This window comes from Ascaphus truei, chromosome 3 (assembly GCF_040206685.1).
Source record: "Ascaphus truei isolate aAscTru1 chromosome 3, aAscTru1.hap1, whole genome shotgun sequence".
Classification (NCBI taxonomy): Eukaryota; Metazoa; Chordata; class Amphibia; order Anura; family Ascaphidae; genus Ascaphus; species Ascaphus truei.
Window position 1 is genome coordinate 162,892,680 of NC_134485.1, and position 14,825 is coordinate 162,907,504.

A 14,825-nucleotide genomic window follows, 5' to 3' on the forward strand; every position below is an offset into this window, starting at 1 on the left:
GTCCTGTCCACCCAGGCTTCTCACCCAGTGGTGGGGGTACTGTAAGGAATCCCAACAAACTATGGGCTTTCAACGCCACCTCTCGCCTAAGGAGGTTTAGGAACAATTCCATGTCCCCCAAATCTGTGATGGTTCATGTTCGTCCGGAGGTCTCACCTGAAGGGGGGGGTACTGTAAGGAATCCACTACTGGCTTTGACTATAGCCTTACAGAATCATGCAGTTGCAAGCTTCCCCTGGCAATCAAAGGCACATGTGCTGCCTCTCAATTGCAGCTTCTGTCCTGTGCTACATCATTGGAGGAATACTCACACACCCTCCTCCTGTGATTGGATCTCCGCCCTTTATATTCTAGGCGTTGGCACTGAACCAGCGCCGAGCATAATTTCCTACCTGGACGTTACTGTCTCTGCCACAAACCGCCCCAGGCCTCACTCCAAGTGTTCTTTCCTTCAAGTTCCTGAGTATCCTGAGGCCTGTTCCTGGACGTCTGTGCTGAAGCGTTGTTGCCAGCACTGGCCTGCTGCTATCTCCTGGCAGTGGCCTGCCCTGGACGTCTGTGCTGAAGCGTTGTTGCCAGCACTGGTCCGCTGCTATCTCCTTGCAGTGGCCTGCCCTGGACGTCTGTGCTGAAGCATTGTTGCCAGCACTGGTTTCTGCTGCATTCCCTCCTAGCAGTGGCTACCCTTCCTTTCCTGTGACCTGCTGCTATCCTCTCGCAGAGGTCTGCCTTCTGCGCTGAAGCGTTGGTTCTTCCCGACGCTGTCCTGCGGTGAACTTCGGCCAGCCTGCTGTCTCCTCCTGCTGAGATCGGCGTCATGGGCCGAGGACGCTCCTCGCGCAGAAGCCACTCCCGCGCTCACGCTCCTAAGCTGAAGCGGGGAACTCCTGACTTCCTGTTGCCGAACTCCTGCTTCATTAACGACGATGCTGCCTTCTCCAATCCTGACCCTGCGATGTACGACTACGAACTGCGCACTCCGGATCAGTCTGCGTGGACTAAGGTCGGTGATTATATAACCCCGCCTCAGCCCCGCGGTCCGGTCCCGGTTTGTGGCGAGCATCGGCGTAACACCCACCAACTGCGCATCGTGCTAGCAGCACGCTTCCCCGCTCCCCCAGCGCCTGTCTCCCACCCCGAGTGGGCAACCATGGGGTCCGGGGGATCAGGCCGCTGTGCCATGTTGTCCCCATGTTAGCGGGAAAGAAGCGGAGCGCACATGTCGCTGGGCAGAAGCGCTTGCACGGTGCCCCAGCAACCGCCGCTGCCTCCCTGCTCCCCCCGCGCCTACCTCCCGCTCCAAGCGGGAAACCATGGGGACTGGTGGTTGGAGGGGGAAGCGCCGGCATAACCATGGGGACCGGGGGTAGGAGGGGGGCTGGGTATCGCGAGAAATCAATAAGTAAAAACGAATCCTTTCCTGCAGCAATGGGCAAATAGCTGGCGGGCAGTTAACAGACTGTGCTCCCCGTTAAAAGGGCCTTAAATAGGCCCTCTGTAGCCCCTGCCCTGGTTAGGGGAGGGAGGTGTGAGGGGGAGGCCAGCGTCCTAGTCAGGAGACCCACCGCCAATAGTTAGAGGGCCACTATCCTACCATAAAATACACTGGGGCATGGTCCGAGATTGTTTAGATTCCTATCTTCGTTCTACTAACCTGATTTACTAAGTTGCACTAAGTTGTTGGAGATCAAAAAATTATCTATTCTAGAGAACGACATATGTGGGTGGGAGTAAAAGGTAAAATCTCGCTCTGTTGGATGGAAATGTCTCTATATATCAGTGGTGTTTAGCATATTACAAATTTTTTGTAAAACTGTGTTTTTCTGATATTTGATTTTGTTCTCAGTTTTTTACTTTTTCTGTCATCAAATACCAGATTAAAATCCCCTCCCACAATCAGAGGAACCTGGGCTGTAGTCTGATTTAATACAGTGATTTTCATCAGTATTTCAGAGAAAAAGCTTGTATCAAAATTATTTGGGGCATATACATTAGCCATAATAACCCTCTTTCCCACCAGCGTAACATCCGCTATAGCATATCTACCCTTACAGTTGCTGTCTACCTTATTCACACTATAATGTAACCCTTTCCTGATTATAATAGCGACTCCCCTCTCCTTCCCATCAAAGGTGGCCGACCAGCATTCCTGCACCCATTGCCTTTTGAACTTTTTGTGTTCTGATTCGTCTAAGTGGGTTTCTTGAAGAAAAGCAACATCTGCCTCTAAATGTTGTCGTATTTTTGCTCTTTTTTTTTATAGGCGAGTGTACACCCTTCACATTCCATGTGATAAATTTAAGTTTACTGATGGTACCAGTGTACTATGTGATTTGGTATCATTATGATAGGTGTTTTGCGAATTCTATACTTAAGTGCCCTCTCGTGCGCCGTCAGCCTCCTTCTGGGATCTCGTCCTCCATACATACTCCTATGCCCCCCGCTTTAAGGTCATAAATTTTCTGGGATTACTCAATTTCTTAGGATCACCTGAGCTGTAGAGATAGTGTGCAACACATCAACATTAATAAACAGTAACAAATAACAAACTTGTCAATCTCTTAATTCTTGTGATAAAAAAATCACAAATCCTGATCTAACCATTTGCTGTAGATGTTTTAGCTCATCAAAGCTTAGAGGTGGGGAAAGAACTGGGGGAGATTTTTAAACTTGTTAGCTCTGAATAATTAGTCTTCTTTGCCCTAGCCATCTTTAAGCGTATGTACAAACTTTTTTGCTTCTGCTGGACTGTTCATAAATATGCTTCCTTTGTCAGTTTGTATCCGTAGCTTGGATGGGTACAGGAGTGCAAATTTGATCCCTTTCTTGTATAACTCTGAGCATGCTTCTGAAAATTCTTTCTGTTTTTGTGACACCTGTGTAGAAAAATCTTGGAAGATCAGGATCCTATTGCCATCTATATCAATTGACCCTTTGGATTTGTAGGCGGTGGATATTTTGTTCCTCTCTGCCCAGTCCAGAAAACGAGCGATAACAGGTCTCGGTCTGCTCCCCTGTTCTGTTCTGGGGGGTCATATTCAGTGGAACCGTTCCATTTTGAAAAGGACCTCCTCTGTATTCAGACCTAGATATGCCGGGATAGTTTTGGCTAGCAGTGAGCTAGCTGTTTTCCTCCATTTTTTTACTGGGATTCCAATAAACCCGAAATTATTCATCCTGGGCCTGTTTTCTTGATCTTCCATTTTATCTTTAGTATCGTTCGTTCTTCTAATTGTTGGAGGTTGTGTTGTAGTTGAGTAATAGTGTCCTCCGAATTCCCAATTCTTTGTTCCACTTCCTTAATCCTTTTTTTTCCCTGCGAGGCTAATTGTCCCTGTATACTTTCTAATGATTTTTGAATGGGTTCCAGTTTTGCCTCCAGTATTGGCGTGATACTCTTAATCACTTGTCTTGTGATTGCTTCAATTTGGGTAACATCAAGATTCTGCTCCGCCATTATATCTTGCTTAGATTGCTTTGGAACCATATTTTTTGTCGCTTTGGTGGTAAATTTATCCATGTATTTTTGCACCCTGTAGATTATATTTAAAAGTTTTTTTTGTTTGTTTTGTATTTTTCAAAATGTAGACGGTTTGTTTAAGGACAACAGATTCTTCTGCTTTTGGGCTGAGACAAAAGCCTCATATCCTCCCTCTGTGTTTTAATAATGATCAGGATTCATGTTGTGGGGTGGGTTCTTATTCTCTCATATTTACTGTGCCTGATGTAGTGTGGAAGAGCATATGGGTCTTCAGTGAGGGAGGGCTGTTATCGAGGCTCCTTTTGTATAAGTATATATTGTCACTGTGCTTGTCTTATCCTTGGGGTGTGGGGGGCATGTTTTTCCCCAGAGGCTATGTAGGCAGTTCTATCTTTTATGTGGCTACTGCCTCACCCAGGGTATTCCTTTTTTTAATGTATTTTTTTTTTAAAGCTTTGCAGGCCTGTGTCTGTCTCTTAGTGAGACCCCACCGTGCTTCAGCTTTTTTTCGTGGTTTCGGCTGCCATTTTGTGCAATTTAACTTTGAGGTTTTGCTTGCCTCTCTTTCCCCTCTGCTCCCAGGGCTCAGTCTCCTGCCTCCCCGCTCACCTCACAGAGTCCAGGGCGATCCTTTGCGCTGTGAGTCCCCCTTCGAGTCAGCCGCGACCGGCAGCCATTTTGGGCTGTTTCAGTTGGGAGAACGGAGAAACGGATCCCAGTCCACCTTGGCCAGGGCGTTCCCACACCCCTCCGTTCCCCCGGGTACTCCCCACACTCGTCCTCATTTCTGATTGGGTTCGGATTGAGTTTAGCACCTATTTTTTTGCAGGTTTGTGCGGAGCCCCTCCAACATAAATCCTCTCTGCGTCTTAGCCACGCCCCCTTCAGTCTGTCTCTATAATAATTTGAAACCAATGTGGCCAAACAAAAAGGTGCTCCATGTACATGTAACCCTCCCTGCCTGGCTCTTATGGAGTTTACATTAGTATCTGTATTATTGGCTACCCAGAAGAAATTACCTTGTCATGTTGCTGGATTTGTGCAGCTGGGCGATGAGGTAGCAAAGATGGAGGCCAGGAACTTTATTCATTCAAACAGCAACTTTATTGTTGTTACACCAACATTCACAAGTATCTTGGCATGAACATTATGACCTCTCTTTTACGGTCTAGTCTTTCCTAGCTACCCCTTTCTCGTCCTGCTAGGGAGGTGATGAGGCTTGATCCCCTTTTGTTAACTAATGAAACCCTCTTCTAGGCAGTTTTGGTAGAGCTTCATTTCTTTAGGGCCTCTGTCAGGCCTTGTGCTAATTTCTCTCAATCGTTGATCAGTGTCTCTCTCACTGGCTCTGCATGCCACCTCGTGACGATATGGAGTAGGGACAGTTATTGACCCTCTGATGGAGCTAGTTCAACTAGTTGTGCTAGCAACAGGGATGTGCTCTGCAGAGCCACCTCCGGGTATAGGCTGCCGCTATAGAAAAGCAGAGAGTAGCAAGTTGCCATTCATAAGACCACTATCTAACTGTGACAGTTTCCCTAACTATAAAACAATAATCCATTGGGAGAATTATATATTATCTTTACACTACACACTTACACACTATTTACAGTGAGATCCCTCCTCTGGGACTCCTCCAGGGATCTGAGTTCAAGAATCTTCCCCTCCATCTATTTATATCCCAGCCTGATGTCACTGTCTCCAGGCAGAAAGGGGTGGGGCTTAACTTATACTGAGCCACCTCTGCACCATGTGATGGGGAATGAGCGTTACTCTGTGTGGGCCCACACAGTTAACCCTTTAAAGTCACAAGTAATCCCTAAGGGGGTGGGTTACATATATTAAAGGATAAGGAAGATTACTGATAGGTGTCAAGAATTGCACACCTGTGAGCAAAGTTCAATTAGAGTCCAAAAGACCAATACTTATTACATTTTAGATTTTGTGAATGTCAGCTTCTTCGCACACGGACAAGAGCCAACATTTAATATACAAAAAAAATAGTACAGTGATTAGTTACAGAAAATAAGGTTGCAAGAAACATACAGGACAATATATGTAGTCAGTTTCATAAAATAAAAAGGAGAAAAATAGAAAATCTATCTTACATTATAACATTTATCAGTTTCCTCAAAGGGTCTGGAGTTGAAAAAATAATACATTGTGTCATAGCATTGATACTTCCTTGGTTGAACATCTAAATGCATGTTTGTTATACTAAAACTTCCTGCATTGGAAATTGGACACCTTTATGACTTAAAAAATAGATTTAGTTTTGAATCAAAAGATGCCTCAATATAGAAAATACCTCTCAATGTCTTTTCTATCATATCTGGAAGGATGCCACTTTCACTGTTGCATTGGTAGAAGTAAAATCCAAGTGTGGATATTAAACTTGATGTGGTTAATATTTTCTAACATTATCATGACAGAAGACATGACTAGAGATGTGTGAAACTCTTTCCCCAAGGTCCCGAACCAGATCAAATTGGCCATTTTTGAGCCACGAAATAATGTGCAACTTTGTCAGAGTTCGAAAGTGATTTGTCAAATATTAAGTCAATGTGCATTACAACTTTGTTTATTTGTGATAGTCCATAAAATCGCTAGATTCTTTAAATGCAGAGACTATGAGTCAGCATTGTTTCATGCAGTATAAATGATGTCAATGTAACCTTATTACCTGGTTTAAGTATATGAGTTTAGACTAAGGCAATACAGTAAATGTGATTTCTTGAAACCCTTTTTTTGATAACACACAGGTATTACAGTGCAGTGCAAGATTTCTGCCCATTCATTTCATAGGAAATGAAATCCACTTATCCGATCGACCCATTCGTAGAACATCAGAATGTACTACAGTAACATTTATTTAATGAAGATTCCTATTCCTAACATATTACAATGCATACAGTATGAACGCAATTCCATTTTCACAGATCGTACCAGTCACCTTCTAGTCAGTTGCTTACGTAGAATTCTTCATTCTTGCATAGTAACGACCTATTAAAGACAGCAGACAAAACACAGCAAATAATTCAGTATATCTATATTTCAATGTCTATCTGGGCTGGAAAAAATAGCGTTCTATATTCAAACATACTGTATATTCAAATTTCTATTTTTCCACCCCCTTTTCCTCACCTTTCTGACACCATTATATGGTGCAAATTTCTTGCGTGAATATATTGTAAATATTGTTATAAACTCAATTGAAATAAGTATTTGATGGCTGCAACAATCAACTCTAGCACAATTTAATTTGCAAATCAACACTAGATAAAATGTGCATTCTCCAACAACATTTATGATTGCTGCCTTAGTGAGGATTTAATCACACCACTGCAGTTATTGCCAGTAATAAAAGATACTGCACTACTAGTGCCACTCACAATGTAAGTTAAATTGCTAGCAATGTACAGTACTGTAAAATTTCTTTGCAAACATCTCGAACTGCAGTAATACTGTAAGTAGCTGAAATGCCTTAAAGTTGTGATAATGTGCCTTATTTCAAGGTTTGTTTGTTTTGACCTATAATAATTTAAAAAATAGTTATATACAAAAACAGGGGTAGACAAAAATATATAATATTTAGGAGCCAGACAGAACTTTTATGAGCCAGCTTCTGTATGACCCCCCCCCCCCCTCACCCCAGCTCTCCTCACTGCATGGCGGTGACTTGACCTGTCAATCACTGCCGCCAGAGCATCCGATCCAGCTTATGTCGCAGCTGTAATTGAGAGCTCAATGGCAGCACACAGCACATGCGCAAGGGGGGAATTTTAGGCATCTGCAAATTTTCCAGAATATATATAGACAGCTGAACCCTGTTATAACACGGTCCTCAGGGGCCACCCAATCCGACTGCGTTATAAACGGGGTCGCGCTAATTTAAAAAAATGGCTGCCGTGCGCCCGTTCGGAAGTAGGAGGCAGGAGTGAGGCACCGGCAGCCCCAGCACGTTGCCCCAGCACTTCCCCCCACAGCCCCAGCACTTCCCCCCGCAGCCCCACCATGTTCCCCCAGCAGACCCACCACAATCCCCCAGCTCTTCCCCCAGCACGATCCCCAGCAGCCCCAGCACCACCAGAGGTTAGTGTGTGTGTGTGTGTGTGTGTTTATATGTTTGTTTATATGTTTGTTGGTCTAGTCATTTTTGGTCAAATAAAACTGGCTGCTGGCAATGTCACTGCCAGGACTTGCTCATGTTCCACAATCTTCCACTTATAACTTTGTCAGTTGTTTCAATAGCAAAATGAACCAAAGTTATTTGTCAAAAAAAGGGCAATTCTGGTGCTAAGACTGTGGTGGTCAGGCCCCAAAATACAAACTGGTTAAGATAAGTTAATTAAGAAAAATACTCTGGGAGTGACTGCTGCTTTAACTATTAGTTACATGTTTAACAATACCAGCATGAGTCATGGTTTCACACTCATGCTACAGGTATATGGGTTTGTTGGACACTTTGAAATTGAATTAATGAACTACAGCAACTGATATGGTACATTCTTTTTGCTGCTAACTATGCTAGATAAGATTTCAAGTAAACATTACCACTTAAATTCAATTATTTATCTATGTCACATGTAATTTGATGTAGTTACCCTACATGTCCAATATAGGATTCTAACAGTTTTTTTTGTTTTTTTTTTAAAACAACAATGCAACCCGCACAGTAAAGAGAACACCCACATTCAACCACTGTTAATTGTTTATTTGTGACAGAGGGGGGAAACATAGCTTGTTTAAAGTCACAGAGTGCTAACAGCAAAGGGAAAAAGTGTGTGTGTGTGTATGTGTGTGTAAAGTTTGTCAAAAAAAAATAATAATATATATATATATTAAATATTCGGGGTCCACGCTCACACCGTGTTATAGCGGATCACGCTATAACGGGGTTGGGCTGTATGTTTTTTTTAAACCCTTTGAAATTGCTGTTTTTAGTCTCTTAAAGTCTATTTTTTGCAGATTCATACAATTTTCAATTCAGGAGACTCCAAATTTCAAAAACCAGGATTCCAGGGATAAAATAAATAGGCAAAAAAGTTCCACATGCGCTGGACTCTTAACCATATAAAAGCTAATCCATACAGTCCTCTTTGCAGCTTAGTTTGAGATGAGTGTTCTGTTTGCTAACCAGGGGAGACCTAGGATAGACCTCCAGGAACAGAAATACCAAAAGACAAGGCTTACCAGGGTCAGTATAAAGATGAGCAAAGTTGATCCAGCCATACAATTTAAACACAGATCACAGAGCTCCACAGATGAATCTCGCAGTGGGTAGCTGTATAACAAAATCCTGAAACAGCCGGGTGCACCAAGCTGATGGACCAGCCACTCGTGCAGAGAACTCTAGGGCATCTGTCGATACAGCCGTCTGAGCCGACGCAATGACGAATCTCGACACGTTTCGCACATCACCGTGCTTCATCAGGGGGCGACATCAACAAGAACCTCCCACCCGTTTATATCAACCACATCACATGCATTGGGTATACGTGTCACGTGCATCAAGGACTAAAAGAAGTCAAATTTGAATACTACTGTGGGAAATTTGAAACTTAAAAGATATAAATAGATAAAAACAATCCCACATATCAATTAAATTATGTTGATTATATTCACCACAGATGGGTCCTATACACCAGGGGGGCGCAAACTTTTTTCCCTGCGCCCCCCTGCCGGCTGTCCCCTCACTCCCGCGCCCCCCCCCCAACCCCAACTTACCCTCGCTCCATAGCAACGTGACGTCACATGACCTCGCAGCGTCAATTTGACGCCGCGTTGCCATGGCGACACCGGGAGGAAGCCGCCGGAGCCACGGGTAAGTATGGTTTACAGAGGCCCTGCTGCTCCCCCGGCACTTAATTTAAGTGCCTTCGGGAAGCGCGCAGGGCCTCTAAACCCCGCGCCCCCCGTCGGCAGTCTCGCGCCCCCCCTGGGGGTCGCGCCCCACAGTTTGCGCACCGCTGCTATACACTACCGACACACTTTATTGCAGCACGGCTAGCACCGCAAGCCGGGGGATGCCCCGGCGTGCTAGCCGCACTCCCTCAGCGTGCCGCGCATCACCGATGCGCGGTCACGCGTCATCGGGTGCCTGCGCCCCCTGCACGCGCGTCCAGGGCTCCCCGAGGGAGCCCTGGTGTCCCGCGATGTGGGGGATGGCGGCAGGGGGTTCCGGGGGACCCGGCGGACCCGGCAGCGGGAGGGAGAGCGCCCCGATCAGAGGGCGCTCTTCCGCTGCTATGGCGCGCGCCCGGCACCCTCCGGCGCGCGCCAGGTTACTGCTGCGGCCGAGAACGGGCAAATGCTCGAATAAACTCGGCCGCAGCAGTAACAATTTTCACATGCCCATACTAACATGGGACTTATGTCATTGCTAAAAATATTCAAAGTGAATCACATAAATAGCAATGGTAACATGTTAAATGTAAGTGGGCAAGGTTCAAAAATAGATCGGGGATACTACTGCTAAAGGCAGAGACTCCTGAATCCACAATATTAAAAAGCAGAAATGGATGCTACAGTATATAATAGGTTAAAACCACATAATACAACACATAATGATCAACAATACAAAAATACATATAAATATAAAACACTGCTATGATGTGAGAAAAAAAGAGAGAAAACACAAAAACCAACAAATTCAAAAAGCAAATATACCAAGAGTATGAAGGGTTCCTAAATCTGGGTATTCCTTTTGGATAGCAGGCTTTCTCCCTCCTCGTGTGCCCCTCCTTCTTGGTCCCATTTCCTTATTAGTGGGGTTTTGTCAGGGTTCTGCTCGCCACAAACCAGGACCGGACCGCGAGGCTGAGGTGGGGTTGTAAAAGCACCGACCTGAGACCGCGCAGACTGATCCGGATTGCGCAGTTCGTTGTCGTACATCGCAGGATCAGGATAGGAGAAGACAGCGTCGTCATTGTACAAGCCAGGGTCAGGGCTGGAGATATCAGGATAAACATTGTTCAAGCAAGAGTTTGGCAACATGTAGTCAGGAGAGCCCCGCTTCAGCTTAGGAGCGCGGGGTTGGGCTCTGCGCGAGCGACGGCCATGGCCCATGGTGCTGGTCACAGGAGATGGTAAGTAGACCAGCGTAGCACACCGCTTGCTGCACGGGTGAACCAGTGCTACAGCGCAAGAGTCCTGAGCGGCTGGGGAATCCTCTGTAACAGCGCAGGAACCAGGACACGGCCTCTCTAGATTAGGGAAAGAGTAGGCCCCAGGAACCAGGAAGCTGAAGATCCACAGGGAAACCTCCGCTACAGTGCAGGAATCAGGAGACTGAAGGGCGCGGGGGATACCTTTGCCTCAGTGCAGGAAAGCAGGAAGCTGAAGACATAGGGGATACCTTTGCTTCAGCGCAGGAGAACAAGCGGGAGCTTGAAGGAAGCTGAAGGACGCAGGGCGGAACCTCCGTATCAGCATAGGAGAACAAGCGGCTTGAAGGGAGCTGAAGGACGCAGGGCGGAACCTGGTATCAGCATCGGAGAACAAGCGGCTTGAAGGAAGCTGAAGGACGCAGGGCGGAACCTGGTATCAGCATAGGAGAACAAGCGAGGGCTTGTGGCAAAACAGTCGACATCCAGTTAGGACTATGCTCAGCCGGGAGCATTATGGGAAGACAATACTTAAAGGCCAGCGGGCCAATCCCCGGAGGGGGGTGTGAAGGTACTGCTCCAATGAATGAATGCAAGTCTAGGTTGCAGTGATAGGCTGCACAGCTGCAGTAGATACCAGAGGGAGTGTGTATAGCTTTGGTGAGTGAATCCAGGCTGCAGCAAACATCAGGAGAGATGCTCCAGGACTGCACACGTCTGCAAGGTAAGGCAACCAGTAAACTGCGGAGCGGATTCCTTACAGTACCCCCCCCTTCACGCGAGACCTCCGGGCGAACATGAGCACACCTAGAGTTGGGGGACCGGGAATTGTTGCTGAACCGTCTAGGATTGGGGTTAGAGTCGTGGTCCAGAGACTCGTGGTTAGTCCTTAGTGTACCCCCACCCCCCGGTGAGAACTGCGGCCAGACAGGACCATCCATGGGTCTTGGGGACATTGAGTTGTTCCTAAAATTCTTTAGGTGGAAAGGGCATCCGTAAACGAGCAGTTCTTTGGTGAGTACAGTTCTAGGATATGAGATTGATGGAAGAAACATCTTTGGTACATGGCTCGCCTCGCAAAATGACTTGGAAATCCAGGGCTGTGAAGAACCAGAGGGTTCCAGAGCAGAAACGGCAGGAGAACCCCTACAGGAAGCCCAGTCTTTAATAAATGAACCGGACTCTAGGATCAGCGGCCCTGATAGTTGATCGAATACACCAGGAGGAACTTTGTAACAGAAAAAGTCTTGGCTGACCACTGCATGTTGGAATTTGCGAGGAATTTTTCCTCTAGAAGGCTCCCAGGTAATGGTTAGTAAGGGTATAGGTTTGTTGGAAGCATCTCCCGGTATTGGTATGGAAGGTGACAAGGCAAGCAGTAAACCAGGCATAGGGACCGAAATCTTGGGATACGTACAGAGTATTTCCAACTGAGAGGAAATAACAGGGGCAACCGAAAATTCCGAGGGACAAAACCATGGTTTAGCAGGAGCAGAGAAGCAAACAACAGTAGAGCTCTCCAATACTGGGAAATCTTCATTGGGAGATAATATTGTCAGTGAATCAGGAATAGTCCTTGGGATCTTTAAATCAGTAGCTTGAGAAAAAGGCAGAGCCAGGGTAGTGGTGGGAGGGAAGCTAACATCAGAAGCTGAAGTCTGTACCTCAGTGACAGGGCCCTGAGAATCAACAAGCAGCAAGTATGAACTATGAAAACTCTTAATGACAGGCACCTTAGGAGTACAAGGAGTCTTTTCCGAAACTGCAATGGCCCTAACCACAGGGGTACCTAACCTGACAAAAACATGAATTGGTGTGTTTTCTAGTGCAAAATCTCTGATCACAGGACTCCTAACCGATAGTGAGGGTGTCTGGGTTTGATTAGAGAAACAATCAGATGTATTGATAAGTGACTTAGAAACAATTACTGAGGTTCTAGATTTGCTGGACATGTGAGAAAAAATACCCTTTAAGACAGGAGTTTTCATTTCTTCCCAGAGTAACCCCATGTTTGCTGGGGCATATTTAGACACAGTACTGAGGGACTGGGTTTCAGCAAAGGCAGGACAGCTAAATAGCTCAGATTTAAACCCCAGGACTTGTAATATATGCATGGTGACCTCAGACAGTACTAAGGAAGTGACCACAGATATGCTGATCCCTGGAGAATTAGCCTGGACAGAGAAATCAGGGGGACCCCCAATCAGGATACTCCTTGTAGGACGAGCTTCAGAATCAGAAGGAGAATCATTACCTCTCAGAGTCTCAAAACTAGTAAGACACAATTCAGCGAAAAGGGATACAGTGTGCAAGCTTTTTACTAATCTATATGAAAAAGCGTCACTTTGGGGAGAAAACCGTGCGTCAGCAAACATTCCTGGGAACATAATATGAACCCCAGGAGGGACATACAGACTACTGTATGCTTTTAACCCTAAGCTTAAAGAGGAGGAGAACTCAGACAGTACACGGGGGTGAATCATAACTGTACTGGTCTCTGAAGTAGGTATTTGGTAAGGAATGTCTGGGAAACCAGAAATTACTGCAGACTCCATAATGTGGGAACTATGCGCTGAAGCAGGGATCACCGCTATGTGGGCGACAGGCTGGTTCAGCGAAACACCCGGGACAAGGAACTCTGCGAGCAAGCTTAGGGAAAAACCTGACTCCTGAATACATTTATCAGGAACCAGAACTTTAGCCGAAGTCTCCGGAGACGAAACTGCGGAAACTTGAGCTGAAGCAGGGGATTTATAGCAAAGAATCTCTAGAGACTCCGTACGGTTATGGGAATCCCTCAATGCAACCTCTGCTGTCTGACTTGTGGACTCATTCTCTGAGGCTAAAATGAAGGCATTAACTTGGAGGCAGCAAGAATTTACAGGGGTTAATGCAGACAATGCCTGAGAGTAAAACATAGGTAATCTCGCTGTATTAGGACAGACCAGGAATCTCTCCTCTGAAGCTAGGGGCGTGACCATGGCTGACAGAGAACAGGGATTTACCAAAGGAAACTCAGAGAGCTGCCCCTCAGGGGTTAATACAGAAATGACCCTGGGAACAGAACTTAGGGATTCTTTCTCTGACGGGGAAAGCGCACAGGACTGCCTAGCAGAGTTTAAAGCTGGAAAACCCTCAAGAGCTGGAGTGACAGATTCGGAGTTAGAAATAGGGGAACAAAGGGACTTATTCTCTGATAGTAGAACCTTAGTGTTGGCTAGTGAAACATATGTATTCTCCAGGGGAACCTCACAGGACTGCTCGGCAGGGGTTAAAGCTGGAAAACCCTCAAGACCTAGAGAAAGGACTTCTGAGCTAGAAATAGGAGAACTAATGAACTTATTCTCTGATACAAGAACATTAGGGCTGGGTAGAGCAACATATGTATTCTCCAGGGGGACCTCACAGGACTGATCGGCAGGGGTTAACGAAAACATATCATTGGTGTCAGGGAACCCGGGCATACACTCAGGGCAAGGATCCGTGGTAGACCAGGGATACAGCCAAGCGGCAGCGAAGCTGGCGAGGGGAGGATCCTGTTCCTTTATGCAAATGTCCAATGTCATGGAAAGGATATAGAGTGTTTTTTGGGCATCAGCCAACATGAGGAGAGGGTCCTCTTTTGCTATATAAATGTCTAAAGACAAGGCCAGGGAAGAGAGTTCCTTTTGGGCGTCGTCCAATTCTAAAGGGTACACATTTTCCCAAGTTAAAGGGTAACCAGGAAAGCAAATACAAGCGGCCAGCGATTGTTTTAAGTCCCGGAGGCGGTAAACCTTCATCATGAGATCATTACGGCATTTGTTTTGCAAAGGGGTTAAACCTACAAACACAATCAGATCTTCAATCAGGGGTATTATCTCACATAGAAATTGGTATTCACACTGGGACTGGTTTACAGGCTGGGACAGGCTTTCAGACAGAAACTTACCAACCCTCACCACAGGGCGGTCCGAGTTTGTGCGGCCGAGCATACTGTCAGGGTTCTGCTCGCCACAAACCAGGACCGGACCGCGAGGCTGAGGTGGGGTTGTAAAAGCACCGACCTGAGACCGCGCAGACTGATCCGGATTGCGCAGTTCGTTGTCGTACATCGCAGGATCAGGATAGGAGAAGACAGCGTCGTCATTGTACAAGCCAGGGTCAGGGCTGGAGATATCAGGATAAACATTGTTCAAGCAAGAGTTTGGCAACATGTAGTCAGGAGAGCCCCGCTTCAGCTTAGGAGCGCGGGGTTG

General features: G+C 46.2%; 1 protein-coding gene across 2 annotated transcripts in view; it reads right to left on the minus strand.

The window, feature by feature from the left end:
• Positions 1–4,248: 4,248 nt before the first annotated feature.
• C3HXorf38 (chromosome 3 CXorf38 homolog) overlaps positions 4,249–14,825 on the minus strand; it is an 88,910-nt gene continuing 78,333 nt past the window's right edge. Inside the window, exon 6 of one of the 2 annotated variants that reach the window (XM_075589693.1) lies at positions 4,249–6,484. In XM_075589693.1, the coding sequence (XP_075445808.1) occupies positions 6,464–6,484 (21 nt within the window). In that variant the 3' untranslated portion in view covers positions 4,249–6,463. The remainder of the gene's footprint in view (positions 6,485–14,825) is intronic. The other variant, XM_075589692.1, reaches the window with a different exon arrangement.